General features: G+C 28.5%; 1 protein-coding gene across 1 annotated transcript; it reads left to right on the plus strand.

Moving 5' to 3' along the window:
- The first annotated feature begins 13,669 nt into the window (after positions 1-13,669).
- LOC114399193 (galactinol synthase 1-like) lies at positions 13,670-15,836 on the plus strand. Its single transcript, XM_028361325.1, has 3 exons — positions 13,670-14,100; positions 14,482-14,937; positions 15,182-15,836. Exons 1-3 carry the CDS (start codon positions 13,783-13,785, stop codon positions 15,413-15,415), a joined length of 1,008 nt encoding a protein of 335 aa, XP_028217126.1. The 5' UTR covers positions 13,670-13,782; the 3' UTR covers positions 15,416-15,836.
- The last annotated feature ends 4,897 nt before the right edge of the window (positions 15,837-20,733 follow it).

Genomic DNA, 20,733 nt, shown 5'->3' on the forward strand with positions numbered 1-20,733 from the left:
CATGTTAGTGTTCTTCTTCCCCACTTTTTCTTCTTCTCCCTTTCCCCTTTCCCTCTGCCTCGACCCCCCCCCCCTTTCCCTTCCAGACCTAGTTTTTTTTTTCCTTCATCTTCTTCTATTATTGCATTGCAACTGTTATTCTTCCTCTTATGTTTTACTATTACCATCACACAATTATTTTTTTTATTAAATTGTACGAATCTACACTATTCTCCCCTAAGAAGAATTGGAGATCTTGATGGGTGCTTTGTTGTTGGATGTGAGAAAGATTAGATCTTTAACTTAAGATCTATCTCAAAGATCCAGCATTAAAGATGCTCTAACTACTTGATCAAAAATGAAAAAATCCATTACATTTCCTAATTGGTGTATAAAATATTAAAATTTTTAAATGAATGCATAAAACTCACGGGACTACCCTTATTTAATTTTGTCTTATTCTCTTTTTCTCCGAGTTTAGAAGAAGGTTTTTAAAAGGGCCTCATTAGTTTTTATGTATATATATATTCTGTCCTCTCCTTTCCTTCCCCTTATTTTCTTGCCATTTAGTTAAATATAGAGTGTAAATGTACTTGAAACTCACATCAAAACTTGAATGGTTGTTGTGCTTGAAATTATAAGACAAGGGTAGATTAAGATTATTAGCTTTCTCTTAATAACTGTTTTAAAAATTATATCTAAAATAATTTGTAATTAATCAATATAAATAAATCTTTTCGAAAATCAAACTCAATGAATAACACCTCTGACTACATTCGTAAGCCCAAAAGAAAAAACCCGACAATTGTCACTGTTTCCTATTCACCTTCTTCTTGTTTTCTCCTTGCGTAATGAATCAATGTATAGACTTGTTAAGGAATAGAGCAATCAATCCAAATCAAATCTTTCCCAAGAATGAAGGTGTCGTCCGTGGAAAACATGCTCTTACTGCGTGTCACGGAACAAACAAGATCAAGAAAAGGTTACTCATTACAACTACAAGATATAAAATTTTAGTAACTACGAGAATTAATAACTCTATATATATCAGTTGCAATACATTATCATACACTGAACAAACATATGCAAATACATTGGTAGACCATATACATATCAACAACAACGTGTCAGATTGTCGATGATGCTTCAAAACTTTTTTTTATTGAATTGACTAATTTTTGTGTTTTTTAAAATCATTTGATACTTAATCAAATAAATTTGACTAATGTATAATATACTTTTTTAAAATCTAAATAAATGTTGATTATAAATTTTCATTTCTGTGGAAATATTTCTTCTTAATATTTTATGTTTGAAAATTGGGATCTGAGAGCTTCGGATAATGGTCAAAAGTTTAAAAAGAAACTAAATAGTTTAAAAAGAAAATAAATAAATAATATATCCTTAAATGTCAAGGAGATTTATTAAGTTAATTGAACATAAATTATTGTAAATTTTTTAACATTGTCTTTATATGAATAAAATAATACCCTTGAATATTGTATGAGCTCCAAGTTCATCAATAATAAATTCCATGACCAAACATAGGAATATTACTAACACATAACGGTGCGTTAGCTGTGGTTTAAAGCAGTTATGGTTTTCCCATATTTACCCAAAACCCTACGCCTATTAAATATTGTATAATATATATTTGTTATGTTGAAACATCCAAAATATATAAACCTCATGACTGAGTATCGGATAACAGAAATACAAGATAATTAAGCTGTGTGCATTCATTTTATTTTGATTTTTGAGAGAAAGAATGATGCACTATCAATGTCAAAAGTTTTATATAGTTATCTAATTACAATAATAAATTTATTAATTTTTAAAGTAATTATCTTAAAATAATTTAAATGATTATTTATGATTGAATAACAATATAAATAATAACAAATAAATAAAAATTATATTTTTTTAAGGAAATATAAATTATATTTGAGATACGGGGTTAGGCAATTAACTATACGAGTTAAAGATAAAAAAAAAACTTATGATTTTCATATTTTTCAATATCAAAGGTTTGTGTTTTAATTATTTTAAAAACTATATCTGAATTTAATATCAATGTCAAAATATACATATCATTTTTAGTGACAAATTAGAAGTTAAATTATTGCATTCCAAAGTTAGAACACAATAAAATTCAACATAGATCCATTAATTGACTGCTATTGGACATGATTACATGGTTTACTTAACATATAGTGAGATAGCTAGTCATCAAATATTGAACTTCAATTCATAATATATGCCCACGCCTTATATATCCATAGAGAATGCCGGGAATATAATTCTTTGAAAACTACAACAACCCACACACAAAATACTCAGTTATCCATAAGACACATATAAATAAAACTTAGTATATGTTTTTATCTTCGGAAGATCTTTTTATAATTATCATTGTAATTTTTTATATTTTATAATCGCCTAGATAAAAAACTATAATTACAAATTGTTCGATAAATTATTTGTCTATTTATAGGAAGAAATGATGGTATATGAAAAGATAATTATTAATATTAATTGTGTATTCATTAGCTTTTGAAAATAAAACGTATAATTGAACATTAACTTGGATTTCTTAATTTTTGATTGAAATGTTACCCAAAGGTAATTAATTGAGCAGTTAAGTTATAATGAATGCTCTTCCATTAGTGCAAATAAATTTTTCTGTTATTATTATTCTTTGATTTTAATTTAATGACTTGTTATTTTTTTAGTTTATTTATCTTTATAAGAATTGTTATAGTTTCAAAATTTATATATGATAATTTAACTATTATAAGGATTACTTATATATAAGAATCATTATTTATATGTGTTAATAATTTTTTTAATATTATTATATGTTATTTCATATGTCATTATTTTTTTAATTTGAAATGAATTAAAAAAGATAACGTTAATAATAATAATAATAATAATAATAATAATAATAATAATAATAATAATAATAATAATAATAATAATAATAATAATATTAACTACATTATTATTTACAACTATTTTATATTTATGATATACGATGGGTATATTATTATTGTCTGATTTGTATATTATTTTTATTTTTTATATTAAATTTAATCAATATCATAGATTATGGACTATTTAATTGATTATCTATAAATAATTCTATTTATTATATTATTATTAACTAATATTTTCAAAATTATATAAGAATTATCATTAATGCAGCCCTTATTTATTTATTTATTTGTTAAAAGTAGATCTCAAGTCTCTTAATTATATCAATTTGTCCAAATATTAATTTAAGATAGTAAAACCATACTTAGATTGTGATGACGCATAAATGTAAATTTGATATAAGTTAAACCATAGAATTAGCATGTGCAACGGTGAGAAAACACATTCATATAATTGTGCATAATTGAAGTTTTAAGATTTTTTAATCCAAAAGCCATTTGATATAAGTTAAACCATAGAATTAGCATGTGCAACGGTGAGAAAACACATTCGCATAAATGTAAATTTGATATAAGTTAATTGTGCATAATATGAATCTTACGGTGAAAAAATATTAAAATTATGCATAATTGAAGTAATTAGAATTTAAAGTATAAATTAATATTTAAGATTTTAACAGGTTACACATAATTGATTTAAAGGAATATATATTTAAAAATAAATAAAATAGCAAAATAATTTCTAAAGAATATAACAGACTAAGAAATTTAGTCGCCCTCAAAAGGATGAATTTTAATTCAATATAAAAAATAGTATTAATATAAATTACAAAATACATGTATATATATAGGTTCCGAATGGAGGAAAAGTGTTCAATCACTACAAAAGTATAAATGTCAATTATCCAAGATAAAAAATGTTAAGTACTCATAATGTTTTTGTTAATATATTTTTTTATAAACCTAAATTATTTATATAGATATTATAAGTTCAACTTAAAAGTAATAATATATATAACATAATACCAAAAAGTAATAATATAATATAGTATGACATAACTTTATATATTCTTATAATTAAATATGTTATTATATTATATTTAAATTTACTATGTATATTAACAAAAATATTTGTTGGTATTAAGGGAGTTAAGGGAATTAGTTTAGTTAGTTTGACACAATGTGTAAATTTTTGTATATCTTCTAGTATAATATTTAAAATCCTCTGTTTGAATAAATAAAAATCACTAATTAATATAATGTTTCATATTTATTAATAAAAATCGTTGAGTTAAGGGAGTATATTAGGGATTTCATTTCTATTAATTAAAAGTTATAGAAGCTAGCTAATTTAATGCTAGGTGATAAATGTAAAGGCAACAAATTAAGAGACATGTAACTTGCCTACAAAAAGAGAGACATGTAACTTAGGATTGAAAATGAATAAATGATTGACTTAAAGTTTAATTTGTATACATTCTCAAAATTTAAAAAAATTGCAGACATTTAATAAAAATTATTTTATTACCACATCATATTAATGAATGAAGAAGAATTAAAAATCCTAATTATAGTATTGAAAAAACAGAAAGTATGATAACCGAAAACCTAAAATAATATTTGGAAATGGTCTTAAGAATACTATTACTCTTTCTATTTAATTCTTTTAAGGAAAATATAAATACTAATATACTTTCAAAATCTCATAAAAAATAAAATATTAGGTGATTTTAGACCATCTCTTATCTATAATTTCAACCAATCTTCACTTGAAGTGTTTGAGTTTTTTAATTTATGATAAAAAAATAATAATACTTGATAATATGTTATGCAGAGGTATGAAAATCATGTGATTTTGGACACCTAATAATTTATTCTTTGAAAAAAAATAGGATGCAAGAGAAGAGAAAATAAATTAATGAATTAATTTAAATATATTGTCAATGTAAATTTTTACACATTTAACAAATTAAATATACATTTTTTTACAGAGAATTAAATAATACCTTAGATATGACTTTTTTTTTTTACGAACCTTAGATATGACTTAGTTATCACAAAAGCTAATGATTTTAATTTATATGTACTAATGTACTGTGATTATATAACCGTTTTATGAGACTTGAAATATATCCCTATAAATTTTTATTTTTTGGACTAACGGTAATATTAATTCTTAATTTGAAAATTATTTATAACTTAACTATTTGTCGCTTCTCAAAGATATATTTTGTAGAAATTATAGGAAGGTCTATCTCCACTGGCACTCGACGGACATACTTTGCCCTAAGATTATGATTTCTCCTACATAATTTTATATTTCATTAACGTTATTAAAATTGGGGGCTTCTGCCTCAGTAAATATTTGTTTTATAATTTAAAATTTATAAAAATATATTACTTATATTAATTTTGTGTTTATAAAATAAAATATTTGTTTTAAAATTAAAATTCATATCAATACAGTTTGTTACATTTGTTTTGTTCTATTTTGATTTTCAACAGTTATGTAACTTGAAATCTTTTGTTGTTGGATAAGGTGATCTATGTTTATATATATTTCTCTTTTAACAAAAACACCGGTTTTCTTTTTTTTTCTAAATTTTTTCATTTCCTTTTCTTATATAAAAAAATTATCTTCTTGCAAATAAGAACATTAGTGTTAAGGTTTGAGATGCTTTCACATGCGATCAGAATTAATAAATTGTTATATCTTGAAAGATAAATACAATCAAAATTGTTTAATAGTGTACGGAGAATATTTGCGTACTTTAACCAACCTAATAAAAAAAATTATATTATTGATTCATATTCTGTTATACTAAAATTACATTGATACTGTTATTTAGTTATTTAGTTTAGACATTACATTTTCTTATTATTTATTTTATTTTAATTTTCTAAAAAGGTACATGACCGTACTATTCAGGAAAGTCGTATGAAGAGAAGAAGCAAGACCGACACATAATTTATTTATTTCCTGTGTGTTGCTTTTGATGCGGTGTCCTATATCCTCGTTATTCTGATCCCCCATTATCGTGTTACTGTATTGCGTGCATGTCGCACTTGCTGTCTCTTGGATTCTAATCTTTCTGATGAGAGCATTTCCACTTATTTGTTACCACGATTTTTTATTCCGAAGAGAGTGAATAATGGGTTTGACATATTCTACGCAAAGGATCTGCTCGCATAAAGATAAGTACGTGTTTGGTTCTACATCCATTGAACCAAAATTATGGTACCGCCAGTTTAACGTAGAGGCAATTCTACATAGCTTTAGATTTTTACCATTCGTGTACATTCGAATAGTCTCCAGCAACATTCTTTTCCAGCCTTTTTTTCATTCCAATTTAATTTAAGTTCTCTCTCTTTTATATTATCTTATCTCTCCTCTTTATGTGTTTCTTGCTGTAGAGGCAATTCAGGCAAGAAGCCAGAGGGGATCCAAGTTACATTTAAGCACGTAATCATCTCTTCCACGTGGAATAATGTTAATTTTTTTTATTGTTTAAAGATTAGAATAAGTAATATATCTAGTAGGGGTATTCGGAGTGTTTATTGATTCGATTTTTAGAATAAAATAATTAATTAAATCAAACATAAAATAAAAATGTGGTTCAATTTTATTCAATTTTAATTTAACACAAAATTCAAATTAAACAAAATCAATCTTTTGTTATTTGATTTAGTTCAATTTAACATTTTTTTAATATATTATCATACTTTAAAATCTATCAACTAAAGTTAAGTAATTATTATGTTATATTATTTAAAAAAGAAATTTATTTTTTATTAAATTTTATTCAACATATTTTAGTTAAAAATTATTATTTGTATTTATATTTAATATTAATATAAAACAATATTATCAATTCGTTCTGTAACATAATAGTTATTTATGCATAACTTATTTTTTGTACTATTAATATATTTTTTTAACATATGAAAGTAAATTATGTATATTGATTATAAAACAAAATAAATTTAATAAATTATTTAATACTTATTATTAATTATCATAATAAAAATAATATAATTATAATATACGATTTAGGATCTAAAAATCAAATCAAATGATAAAAAAGTATGTAATTTTTTAAAAAAATTATTTTGATGGTTTTCGATTTAAGTGATTTTTGATTTTTTTTAAATCGATTTAACGGTTTATACACTGTTCAGTTTTGAACATCTTTATACCATTAACCCTACATGTATTGACAAAAAAAGAGAGTAAATAGAATATATACTGTTGATACTAAAAATAAATAATATTTAAGTAATTTTCATTTGCGAATGTCCACAAGTAAAGGTATCTTACTATCTTTTTTTTATGAGGTATTTTATTATATATCTATCCACACTATAAATAAGTGAGAACTCATTAAGCCTTAAGCTATCTATTTTATACTAATAATATTAGAGGATATCTACGTATGCAAATTTTTTTGTCATCCATTTATACGTACAATAAACTTCTTAAATTTGATAATATCTTAAAAATCAAATTAAGGATAGTTTCATATTAACTGAATGTATAAAAACTCTTATACCAAGAATGCATGTCAATTAAACTCTTAAAATAAATAAAGAATTAAAATAAAAAATAAATTAAAGGATTAAAGTACTTATTTCACCTACATGTAATTTGAACCCGGCTAAAGTCAATAATTTTCCTTCATCAAATACGGATTTTTGTCGTTTTAAAGAATTTCTCGTTAAGTTGCTACGATCAGAATTCAGAACTGTGGCTTTGGCGAAGCGGAGGGAGAAATTTATTGGTTCTCTCTTCTTTTTGGTATAAAAGAATGACGGATTCTTCATTGTTCTTTTCCCCTTACATTTATTGGGTTGAAAAATGATAGAATCGCATACTGGGTCACACCTTTAGACAAAACGAACTACTGTATGATATTCACATCATATTCCAATGGAAAATTATCATAGCACTTCTCGCTCTCTTATTCAATGTATGGGTGAAAGAAAATAAAACGACGTACGTGGTCGTTTCTTTCTTCTAGTACGGATGAGTTTGATTGTATAAAAAAAAATATTTAAATTAAAATAGAGAAAGAAAATATGAGACTCACAGTAATTTTTAAAAGTTTACTCATGAATAATAATTTTTTTCCAAAACCAAACAAGCACGTGGTTATGATTACAGGAGAATATGGATTATAATATCGCCTGTAATCTGTTTGTGATCGGAAAAGAGATCATGATGGAAAAAAAGGACGTAGTAAGATCCCTTGAGTATCCTAGTGATTTGAATGTTCAATGCAAGTGAATGCGCACATTAGTTAAAGCGAGTCACTTAATGCAAGTGAGGACACTTCTCTCTCTCGACAAAATCGACACATATGTATATAAACAGTTAAAAAAAAATGTAGATGTAAAGCTTGAGCACGCGTCAAGACATTTGAGCTTCCCTGTTGATGACATGGTGCTTTATGGTAGGGACCTTTGGTCGCCAGAACGTGAAATGTGTTCCAATTAATAAACAATATCACTATCGGAGTTTCAATTCGTTGACGTCACAAGTCCTGGAGCAGCGGCAATGATAAAGTCCTCAAAATTATTATTAAGATAAATTCTAATTAATATTCTTAAGTTATTGATCAAAGAATCAAAGAATTTTTTATTAAAATGTTTAAAATCGTGTTATTTATGATTTTTTTCCACTCTTCAAATTTGATAAATGCTATCTTCCAATTTAATTAAAAAAGAAAGAGATAAATATGTGAATAAAAGAATAAAAATAATAGTACCTTGTCCTCTTTTTTTTTTTTTTTAAATTATTTTCTTCACCTGTATTTCCACTCTTTGTTATTTTCAGCCAACGGTAATCCCACGGACTCAAGTGAAGCAAATGCCCAAGGCCCCAACCCAAGCACACGAAACTATGTCTGTGCGTAAGCGCTGACGCGATCCTCTTGATCTCACTATCCTATTAAGCTATTTTATTTTATGCTCGAATCCACTGACCTACCATGGCATAAAAATAATCTTGGAGTAAATTATACTCTATTACTATGACATTATGAAGATATATTCCCACTATGGGCCTGAACAATTGTATTTTCTTAGTGTCATTTCAACTTGAGGAGAGTAGCACAATTACGACATTGGGAGATTGAATAACCTCTTATCGAATAGACGTCTAGACAGACTAGACGAATTATGTTCCATGTCATTTTGAACCAAAAAAGGAATGACACACTTATGTTTGTACACATAAAAATTGAAAAGACATTTTTTTTTTTAAAAAAAATGATTAAGAATTATAAAAGTGGATCATTCTGCATTTGGGCTAACACTTGCCACAAAGATGAGCTCAATTTTTTATCATTAATATCATATTGTTTTCATTCACAAAATTTAAATTTAAGATATTGTTAAAAAAAACCAAATCTAATACCATTCGTTTTAACAATTGCTACTTGCTGGTAAAAAAAATAAAATTGGTGTTAAAAGTAAAATCCTAAAGAAACTTAAGTTGTCTTTGACCAATCAGGAGCTGGTTGAGATTGCCAATTCTGGAATTTGTCCACCTCGTCATCCTCATGCAACCATTGTGCAGAGAATTATGGAGTTCAGGAACCGTGACTGGCATATTTCGTTTTCTTATGTTGCTAGAGATGCCAACTGCATAGCTCATTCTTTAGTTGGTATTGGAGTGCGTCAGCTCTATAGTATTTGCATTTGGGATTCCCCTCTCCCTTCTCTCAACAATATTCTTCGTAGAGATAGTGTCAATTAGTTTTCTTTTGCTGTAAACTTTCAAAAGTTATAAGATTAGAAAAGTAAGAACAAAAAAAAAACCATTTAGTCCATTATTTTCCAAACAAATTTTAATTAATCTAAAAAATCATACGTATCAATTTAGTTACTAAAATCACAAATTAAAAAAGTCATCTTTATCCTTAAGTTTATCTAATTAAGATAATTTTAATATTTAAAATTATAAAAAGAAGGACTAATTATTATGAACTAAAATGGTATTTTTATAATTTTAATAAATACATTGATCAATTCTCATAATTTTAGTCACCAATTTGACGTGTTATTCAAGTCACACTATAACCTTATTTTTAGGAAGGCGGAAAGGAATTTAATGATATCTCTTTTAAGCTGGTTCTAGAAATATCTATTGTTAATGTTTTATACAAATCTCCATATAAGGGCGTTGGAGCAAAGAATACCACAGAATTTCACACTTTCTATTTCTCTCTTTTTCTTCTTGCACTGTATAAACACATATTAAGAGTTAAATTCAACACTTAACATATCAAGAGGAAATATCAAAATGAGACGGACACAAACTCGAGTTCATAGGGGCCCAAAAGCAAGGAATAACCCAAATCTGCCTCAATATATTTGTGAATTGTGATTAATGTCGCTACATCCTTTTTTTTTTTTGGAACAAACTGAAGTTCACCAAGGCCCAAGCATGAAAATGGCTAGGGTCGCTATCAATTTTTCTTTTCTTTTCTTGGAAACAAAAGTGAAAAGTGTCCCAAAAATATGTGTTTGAAAGGAAAGATGAAAATAATATTAGAGGAATTTTTTTATTGAGATGGGTTCCATACGCGTGGATCCTTGAGTCGCTCGGTTTCTTACGCGTGGACACTAGGGATACATTTGAGATGGGTTCCATTTTGTTGTGTACATGAGGGCCATGAAGGGTTTGATTAATAAGGGGTGTATTTTATTTTATTTTAGATTAAAGTGTTGAACGACTAAGATTTTAACTATTTTATATACGTACATGTAATTATATTGATTTTTCTAAAATGTGCCCCTACAATCTGGTTATTATTTTGTCAAGTACACTCATTTTTCTTTATTGTATTAAAATTGGAAAATGATTAATTAATTGGAAATGGATTGGGCAGGGGGAGCAGAATTTGTGGAATGTAGCAAGTTGCAAGATGATGTAGTTGGAGGGAGACTACATTCAGGAATTTGAAAACAAATTCAGTGATGCACCTATATATCCTTTGGTTTGGGAGTGAGTGCATGAGAATTGAAAGGGTTGTTTCTGGTTATTGTTCTAAATTCGACCTTACATGGAGATATAGCGAGATGCAGAGGGAGAGGACATAAAAGGTGCTGATGCAGAAATGGTGGGATATCTAGCTTCTTGGCTAGACTAGAAGGCATTGATGGTGTTGACACTGAACATGCTGTATCAGATGTTGGTCATATGCATGTTCAATATGTTGCGGAGATTCACGTCATGCACGAGAACAAGGAATAAAAAATAAAGCAGCAAGAGAAGTGAGAATGAAAACGTGGAGGAGTAGGTGCAAGGCTAGCTTTGCGGTCCAATGAAGGGAGGTTTCCTTTTCTTCTTTTTGTGTATAGATGGGAGCTCTTCAGCTTATGGATTTTTTCTTCTTCATTAAATCCCCATCTTTTGGTTTAATTAGCCTCTGTTAAGATTCATGGGTCTGTTCTCACTGTTCATAGTTTTGCCTCCTGTAGTAAATTAACCCTAAACCCAAAAATCGATATTGAACCCGCTTTTGGCCAATTTTCTGTCTTTTTATCTTCATTTCTTAAGATGTCTTCAAGTTAATTAAATTGTATCCCTTAAAAAAATTCAAGTTAACATCATATTTAATCAATTTAAATTTTTATGTTATAAGAGATACAATTGATGATGATTTCAATTTTGATCAATTTTAATTTATTATGAACATAACTAAACATTTCAAATATCAACAGCACTCTTTAGAAACTGAATGTCACAGCATTCTAATACATAATTGATAACAATCAAATATATAATTATTATTTTATTATTCTATATATTATATTGGATAAATATTTATTTAATATAATTATAAATTATCCTATATATTATATTGGATAAACATTTATTTAATATAATTATAAATTATCATACATATTTTTCATGAAATATAAGATTAAGAGATGATTTTTTATAATCTCTTCCTATTTAAAATCCGATTACTGGTAGTCTAAAATTTACTTTTTTTAGATTTTTTTTTCAGATTGCAAATCTTTTGTATTACTCCTTCAAATTGACTCTATTCAAGTCTTCCCTAAGTAGGACCTTCTGTCATTGCTACTTTCAACACATATTTGGATATTTCTTTTATTCTAAACTCTTCCCTTACATGTTAAGATATATGATGTGTGCGATTCTCTATATGATTGTTTTAGAATTTCTTTATTTGACTTATGTTTTTGTTTGGATTTTGAGTTTTTTTTAAATGATTATTGTGAAAAAATAATTAAAATGAGCACTAACTATTGTAAATACATAAAAATATTTACATTTGCAATAACAAAACACTTTTACAGATTTTTATTTTATAAAAAGTGACGAACTTATTATTTCAATACGAACTGCGAAGCAATTCAAATTGAGGTTTTTGAAATCTTAAAATCAAATACTATTAGTTATGATATATTATAAATTCAAGACATTATATTGGATTAAATTATCTTCCGCAATTCCTCTTTAAGATGCATTAAAAGGAATGTTGTTTGTATTAGATTAAAATTTGCTATAATATTTTTTTTTAAAATTAAGCATTTAAAAGCACGTTATAAATGCTTTCTTGAAACTAATAGTTAGTGTAAAATTAGTAATTTTAAATTTATTGATTTTAATTATTAAAAAATGATAGATGTTTTTTTTTAAAAACAATTACGCTTTTAAAATGTTATAAATTCTTTTTTGATTACGGTAGTTATAAATGCTTCTTGAAAGTAGGTTTAGTTGGTGTTGATTAATTAAATTTAATTTTACTAATTTTAAAAATTGTTATACATATTTTATTCTTAAAATTTTAGGTTTTAAATATATCATCTTATAAATTTTAATTTATAAAAAAACATTATTTCATAAAAATATAAAATTATATTTTCATAGATTTTTGTCTGATATATCGCACGAATTTATAATCTAATTAGGAAGAAGGAGGAAGTTATAGATCTCTCTTTAAGGATGCATAACTATAATGATCTCTTGTTAACGTTGTAATACAAATCTTCACAAGGACGTTTGAACAAAGAATACCATATAATTTTTCACTTTCTATTACTCTTTTTTTTTTTTCTCTTGCATTTGTATAAACTTAAACACATTATTAAAAGTTAAATTCAACAGAGCTACGTACTGATAACAAACTGAGAGTTCGCAGAGACCCAAGCAAGGAATAACCCAAATCTGCCTCCATGTGTGTGGTTGATTTTATTTTATTTTTATTCAAAATCTAGGAGTGCGACTCAGAAGAATGCGAATTAAGAAGCTATTAATATGAACCCGACGTAGACCATACTCATGATGAATGGGAAAGCACTGGTTATGAGTATACATGGAGATATTTTTTGAAGCAGAGAAAGCTTTGACTGCATTAGAATGAGAAAGAGATTGTGCGAAAGTTCAAGAGTTGTTTGAGAGTCCAGCCAGGTGCACCTAAAGTGGGTCCAAGTGGCGAGACCACAAAACTTGATGCTGACACTCGGTGACCGTGACTGCGTGGCATGTGAACCATGACTTAGATATTGCCATGGACCCTATTCTAGTCTCTTCTACCAGATACTACTACGGTTCCCGCGGTCACCCTTTTCCAGAACCTTCCCATGATGATTCCTCCCCGTTGGATCATTTAATTTGGACACGTGGCAAACATACAGTTTACGATCTCCTAACTTGCATGATCAAATGTAACCACAAATTCGTCAAATCACACCATCCCCACCTCATTTATACACACACCCACCCCCTCCCACTCTCCACCAACAAAACAAAACTTCTGCATTACTCTCTCACTCTCTTTTAGGCTCACTCACCAACACTTTTTTCACTACTTTCATTACGAACGTATATTATATGGCTCCTGAACTTGTCCCCACCGTTGCGTTCACGAAACCCGCAACCCTTCCAAGGCGTGCCTACGTGACATTCCTCGCCGGAAACGGTGACTACGTGAAAGGGGTCGTTGGTCTTGCCAAAGGGTTGCGAAAGGTGAAAACCGCGTACCCATTGGTGGTGGCGGTCCTCCCAGATGTGCCGGAGGACCACCGTAAGATCCTGGAGTCTCAGGGCTGCATCGTCCGCGAGATCGAACCCGTTTACCCGCCCGAAAACCAAACCCAGTTCGCCATGGCTTATTACGTCATTAACTACTCCAAGCTCCGTATATGGGAGGTACGCCTATATGCCTGTGTTTTTTGTTTTTTGTTTTTGTTACACTTAGATTCTCTACTCGGTCGGTTTCTTACGCGTGGAAGCCTCAGGATACACATGACGTGGCCTCCTCAATTTCTGCACCCTGTCTTCTTAAATTTTAGTACTCTTTATCTCACTTCTATTTATATTCCTTTCGTTTTTCTTGACGAAAATACCCTTGCTCTTATCATAATTTAGGGTTTGATTTTAGATTAGTACGTATTTAGGTGTTAATATATTATGTTATATTATATTGAATTGATTTCTTGATTGAGTAAGGTGTGAGAATTGTTGGAAAAAAAATGCTATACTATAGTAAATTGTGAAAATAATTAATTGGAAATTGGATTATGGATGCAGTTTGTGGAATACACCAAGATGATATACTTGGACGGAGACATTCAGGTATATGAGAACATAGACCACCTATTTGACCTACCTGGTGGTTACTTTTACGCTGTGATGGATTGTTTCTGCGAGAAGACATGGAGTCACACCCCTCAGTACAAGGTGGGGTACTGCCAGCAATGCCCGGAGAAGGTGCAGTGGCCCACCGAATTGGGCCAGCCACCTTCTCTTTACTTCAACGCCGGCATGTTCGTGTTCGAGCCCAGCATCGCCACCTACCATGACCTATTAAAAACAGTGCAAGTCACCACTCCCACTTCGTTCGCAGAACAAGATTTCTTGAACATGTACTTCAAGGATATTTACAAGCCAATCCCTTTAAATTACAATCTTGTCCTTGCCATGCTCTGGCGCCACCCAGAAAATGTTAAATTAGACCAAGTCAAGGTTGTTCACTATTGCGCAGCGGTATGGGGCTAATTTCCCGAACTCATTAATTAGTTTAAACAAATTCTAGTCCGTGTTTTTAAGAAATTTTTTAAAAAATTAAAAGAAAATATTTGTTTTATTGAAGTACGTAAAACTATGTTACTGTTTATGACTTTTTTTAATATAGTTTTCAAAATAAGTATTTTGTCCTTTTAGTTTGTTTTAATAATGTTGCTGCACGTACGTAGAAATTAAAATGGTTTTTGTTGTTAAATGTTTGTAGGGGTCGAAACCGTGGAGATATACGGGGAAGGAAGAGAACATGCAGAGGGAGGACATAAAGATGCTGGTGAAAAAATGGTGGGATATCTACAATGATGCTTCGCTTGACTACAAGCCATTGATGAGTGCAAGTGAAGCTCCAGCACCGGATGGTGTTGACAATATTGAACCATTCGTGCAGGCTCTGTCAGAGGTTGGTCATGTTCAATATGTCACTGCGCCCTCAGCAGCTTAAAAAAACAAGGAAGTGAAAAAAAATATATATATAAAAAAAGAATTGTGAAAAGAGAAGGTAGAAAACGAGGAGGAGTAGGTGGAAGACTTTGCGGTCAAAACAAGGGAGGTTTCTTTCTTTCTTACTTTTTGGTGTAGTTATTGGGAGCAGTCGTGGCTTGCTTTAGAAATTGGACCTCTCCAGCTTTTATGTATATTTGTTTTCTTTAATTTTGCTCTTTTGGAATATTCTTAATCTTTGGTGGGTCTGTTCATAAGAGTCTGTATCTGGTCTTGGTCTACAAGTATATGTGTTTAATTTATGTATATTTCTGTTGTCTCCTTAATTTCCTTTGGTTGGACTTTGCCATTGTAAAAATACTTTTAACTTTTAAGGCAATGCTTAATGATTAAGGGAAATGATGTCCTTTTTATGGTGTAAAGGGTTTCTTGTCTGTTTCCCGTAAAATTTAGGATATATATTGATCGCTCAATGTGGAATGATAGATTGCTCGAGGAAACAATGCGATTTGTTTTGAGGAATTTCCGACTTTAATTGGTTCTTCCTAGTAAAAGTAGTAAAATGAACCACTGGTCAAACGACATCAAGTTCCATTTGTCCTCCATATTGAAGCAAGGGTTTATTTGAGCAAGAAGCTAGATAAAAAGCTTTTACTCCTTTTATTTTAGTGAATAACATAAAGCGTGCAAATCTCTTGATACCATCATGTGTCTCCCCCAGTCTTCGGAATTAGTTCTTTAATTTTTTTTTCTTGAGGATATTATGTTAGCATGAACGGCAGAAGAAATAATAAGCCTGTCAATTTCCCGAATCAAGGTATGCTTGAAATAACTTTCCGATTAGACGCGGATAATTTGAGTGATCATATATAGAGTAAATTAAGTATGTTTTCCTTAGAAAATTATACATTTTTTTTAATTTTCACGTATTTTATGATATTTAAAGAAATTACACTGTCTTTTTTAGAAATATTATCTAAATATTTGATAATAAAAAATCATATGCATTGATAATTTTAATTTAAAAGATTAAAATATATTTTTTATTCTTATAAATATAAAAATGTTTAAAATTTATCACTTTAAAAGAATTTATTTATTTTTTATATTTATAAAATTTAAATATGTTACTGAAGTGATATTAGTCTTTTATTAATTAAAATTGTCAATAAATATGATTTATTACTTTAAATACTTAAACAATATTTAGGAGACCTATGTAAGTTTTAAAAATAAAAAATATATATGTAATTTTCTTAAATTTTAGGAGAGACATATATAATTTTTTAAAATCTTATAATTCTATACATAAATAAAATAGACATGTATAATTTATTTTCTTTAATATCATATGAGGTATATATAAATGTAACTTTTATACATTCTTTAGGATTGTTTGGATATGGGTGAAAATAAAAAATAGAGAAGACATAAAAGATAATAATGTGTTTTTATTTTTTTTCCTCTTTAGATATTAACTTGCATTTTGTTCAACAGATGTCTCCTTCGTAGTAGTTTCCTTCCTAACACCTTCAAAAGTGGTTAAGTTTTCTTTTCCAGACTTAATTATTACCAAAAAACTTTATTGTTGCAAGAAAACGACACTTTCAAATCAATAATAATATAATATTAATTCACTTTATATTGCTGGATCGGTGCATATTACGTTATTATGCTTACAATTGTTAATATAATATTTACATTTATTCCAAAATAAAAGTAGTATAAGACTAATATCATCGTGTGTTCATTTTTGGAATCGTTGGTTAGCTCTGAAGGATGGATTGCTTGACATATTGTCTATTCAATTTGTTAATTTTATGATATATCTATGTAGGGTAGGGAAAACTTTGATAAAGATTAAATTTTCAAATAATTATTTTAGAACATGGATTATAGATGTTATTTATTTTTATATTATTTTTTATTCGATTCTAACTAATTCTTATAAAATTGACTTGTAAGATGAGAATTACTTCAATATATTTTCACATAAGAAGTTCATCGTATTAGATCTAAGATAAATCTAAATATCATTTTAGATGTCATAAACTTAATTCAATCTTACATTATCACAATATAAATATATCTTTAGGTCAAAACCAATAATATACAAATAACATTTTTAGAAAATATAATAAAAGAATCCTAATAAAGATTTTTCTTATAGTATATTCTTAGTACTCAAAACTTGAAGTGTTACAACTATCCCTCACAAATAAGTCATGATAAAAAATGTAATATTTTTCTATCAAGATCTTTTTTCCACAAGCATTCCCTTTCATTCAAAAAGCTCCACATCTATTTCCCTACCAAAACTTTATTTATTGAAGACCTCTATTTTTTTTATCCCTAGACCCCCTTTTTTAATAGGTGAACACACCACTCCCCATTTGATCCCAGAAACTTTCCCTTCCTCACCTTTGACCATCCACAAAAATTCTTTTTAAATTCTATTAAGGATAACAATAACTTTTGAAGGTACTTTTAAAAAAGAAAAGAAATACAAGGATAAAGATGACAATACTGATTTGATGAGACAAATCCTTCCTCCGAAAGACAAATGTCTTCTACGCCATGGTGCTAACTTCCTCTTCATCATGTCAATGATTGGTTTCCATGTTACTAGCTTTCTTGCATCCACTCCCACAGGAATACCCAAGTAAACAAAGGTAAATTCATAGTTGCATAGTTGAGGATGGTTGCACACCTATGAATCTCCCTTTGATCAACATTAACACCCGCCAATCTACTCTTGTAAAAGTTCACTTTTAACCTGGCAACTAAGTCAAAGCATCTAAGAATCACCTTCAGTTTGATTGCATCTCTCGTACATTCCTTAAGGAAAAAAATGGTGTCATCCGCAAATTGGAGAATTGATATCTTCAACTTACCACTTCCCACCTCTGCACCAAAAAATAGCTCCTTCTGTTCAGGTTCTCATATCAAACCGCTCAAGCCCTTTGCTACCACCAAGAAGAGAAGTGGTGCAAGCATATCACCTTGTCTAAGCCCCTTTGTTGCTACAAATTCCTATGTTGGACTTCCATTAACTAGAATTGAGGTAGTAGACGATTGCAAGCAACCTCAAATCCAATCGATTCATTTAGCACAAAAAATCCCAATCATTGAAGCATGTAGAACAAAAATTCCCATCTCACAAAATCATAAGTCGGCCTTAAAAATGAAGCACAATTTTTTTTTTGCTTTAGCCCCATCAATAACTTTATTTGCTATCAGTAGTCCATCCAATATGTTCCTCCCCCTTAAGAAAGCTGATTGCCTATGATCCACCACTTTGTCCAAGATTTTGCTTAATCTTTTAGCCAAAAGCTTAGCAATATTCTTGTACAAGCATCCAATGAGGGATATTGGCCTATATTCTTCTAAGCCTTGTGGATTATTTCTTTTCGGAATAAGAGTCATGAATGACGCATTTGTTCCTCTAGGCAATCTACCATTTGCATGGAGTTCATAAATAGCTCTAACAACATCGCAATCCCAATGGCGGCTTTAATATCCTCCTTTGAAAACATAGTAGTGAGCAAATCATTGTCTTCCTCATCAATAGAACTAAGCTTTATTCCCTCCAATTGAACCTCCATGTTTCCTTCCTCAAAATTTTGTTGTTGAAAGAAGCCATGAATTTCCTTTTTCACCTTCCACTTGTATGCCTTTGATGCAGTTTGTTCTTCTCTTCCAATTTACCGTTGTGTGAAAAAATCTAGTATTTGCATCCCCTCCATGAGCCATTTGATTCGTCACTTGTAAATTGTAATGGCAAGACAAGACGAGCTAAAATTATTCATCGAAATCCAAATGGTAAGCTCATAAAATGTCGATTGAAATGAGAAGGTTAATTATGCATTCTATCTCTGGACTGGTACATCCTCTTTATATTTGATTATATGTAAATTCGATTAATATCCATTTGATAACAAAGAATTCTTTTAATATAAATGCATCACCATGTTATGTATACTGATGGCATACCATGTAATTGATAACATCTAAATGATAAATGCAGCCACGAGGACTTTCAACTCAATTTTTTTTTTCAAAAAAGAAAAATGAAAAATGGAAACATTGATGCAACACTGAACTCGACGGTTCGATTAATGAAAAATGGAAACATTGATCACTAAAATGTGAAGGAGGAGCAATAAGACTTGTTTGACATTGTGTCAGGAAGATTTGCCTTTGTTTTTAGGATAACTAGGAGGATACCCGTGTATATTGTAGCACCTATCAATAGTGTGGCTAGATAATCCATAGTGGGAGTTGCTTGGGGCATCCAGCAACTTTTTAAAATACAGAAAATACTCTTATGATATTTTCATTTATAAATAGCAGCTGCTTTTTTTCATTTCTGCCGTGTCATTTTTATTGCAAATTGTCCGTAACTTAGTGTAAGTCCTTTTCATTAAGGACGGTTTGGAAGCGTATTTCGTCTTCAATGATGTGTGTGAACTTGTTAAGTAGGAGTATACGGTGATTTGTGGTTGGTTTTCATCGTCGGAAAAGGAGAGGTAAGCAAAAAAAGTGGTATGCACATACGGATCAGCAATTCGTATGTCCATACGGATTGTCAATCCGTACGTGGCCCATAAGATTTTTTTTCTCAAAAATATAATTTATGATTTAATTTAAAATTAATGGTACAAATAGGGATCAAACTTGTGTAACCTGCATTATTAATAGAACACTTAAATCAATTGAGTTAAAAGACACATTATGTTATAAATAAATAGTTATATATAACACTAAAATTTTTAATTTATATTTAATGTATATGTAAATTTACATAATAAATTTTGTGATGATTATTTTTTATATAATAATTAATTTGTTTACATATATAAATTATAAATAAAAATGATAAGTTTAATAAGTATTAACAGATGTAACAAAATATCAAATTTATTTAATTATCAATTGCTATAAAAAACATCTAAATACATCATTCAATTAAATATCATATTTTTAAATTTGATTTCAATCATTATCTTAAACTAACAATCTTATCATATTTTTAATTTTAAATTTTAGTTTCAATATTTTTTATAACTACAAAATCAAATATATTTTTAAATTTACTTTCAATCATTATCTTAAACTAATAATTTTATCATATTTTAAATTTTTGTTTCCATATTTCTTATAACTAACAAATTTAATATATTTTTAAATTTGATTTCAATCATTATCTTAAACTAACAATCTTATCATATTTTAAATTTTAAATTTTAGTTTCAATATTTTTTATAACTACTAAATCAAATGTATTTTTAAATTTGATTTCAATCATTATCTTAAACT

The sequence above is a fragment of the Glycine soja genome, chromosome 19 (assembly GCF_004193775.1).
Source record: "Glycine soja cultivar W05 chromosome 19, ASM419377v2, whole genome shotgun sequence".
In the NCBI taxonomy this organism is placed as follows: domain Eukaryota; kingdom Viridiplantae; phylum Streptophyta; class Magnoliopsida; order Fabales; family Fabaceae; genus Glycine; species Glycine soja.

Excerpts from the sequence above, each read along its gene's own strand:
- LOC114399193 (XM_028361325.1), top strand. The coding sequence starts at position 13,783 with ATGGCTCCTGAACTTGTCCCCACCGTTGCGTTCACGAAACCCGCAACC. Across the intron at positions 14,101-14,481 it reads CCAAGCTCCGTATATGGGAG|TTTGTGGAATACACCAAGAT; the intron begins GTACGCCTATAT and ends TTATGGATGCAG. Across the intron at positions 14,938-15,181 it reads TTGTTCACTATTGCGCAGCG|GGGTCGAAACCGTGGAGATA; the intron begins GTATGGGGCTAA and ends AAATGTTTGTAG.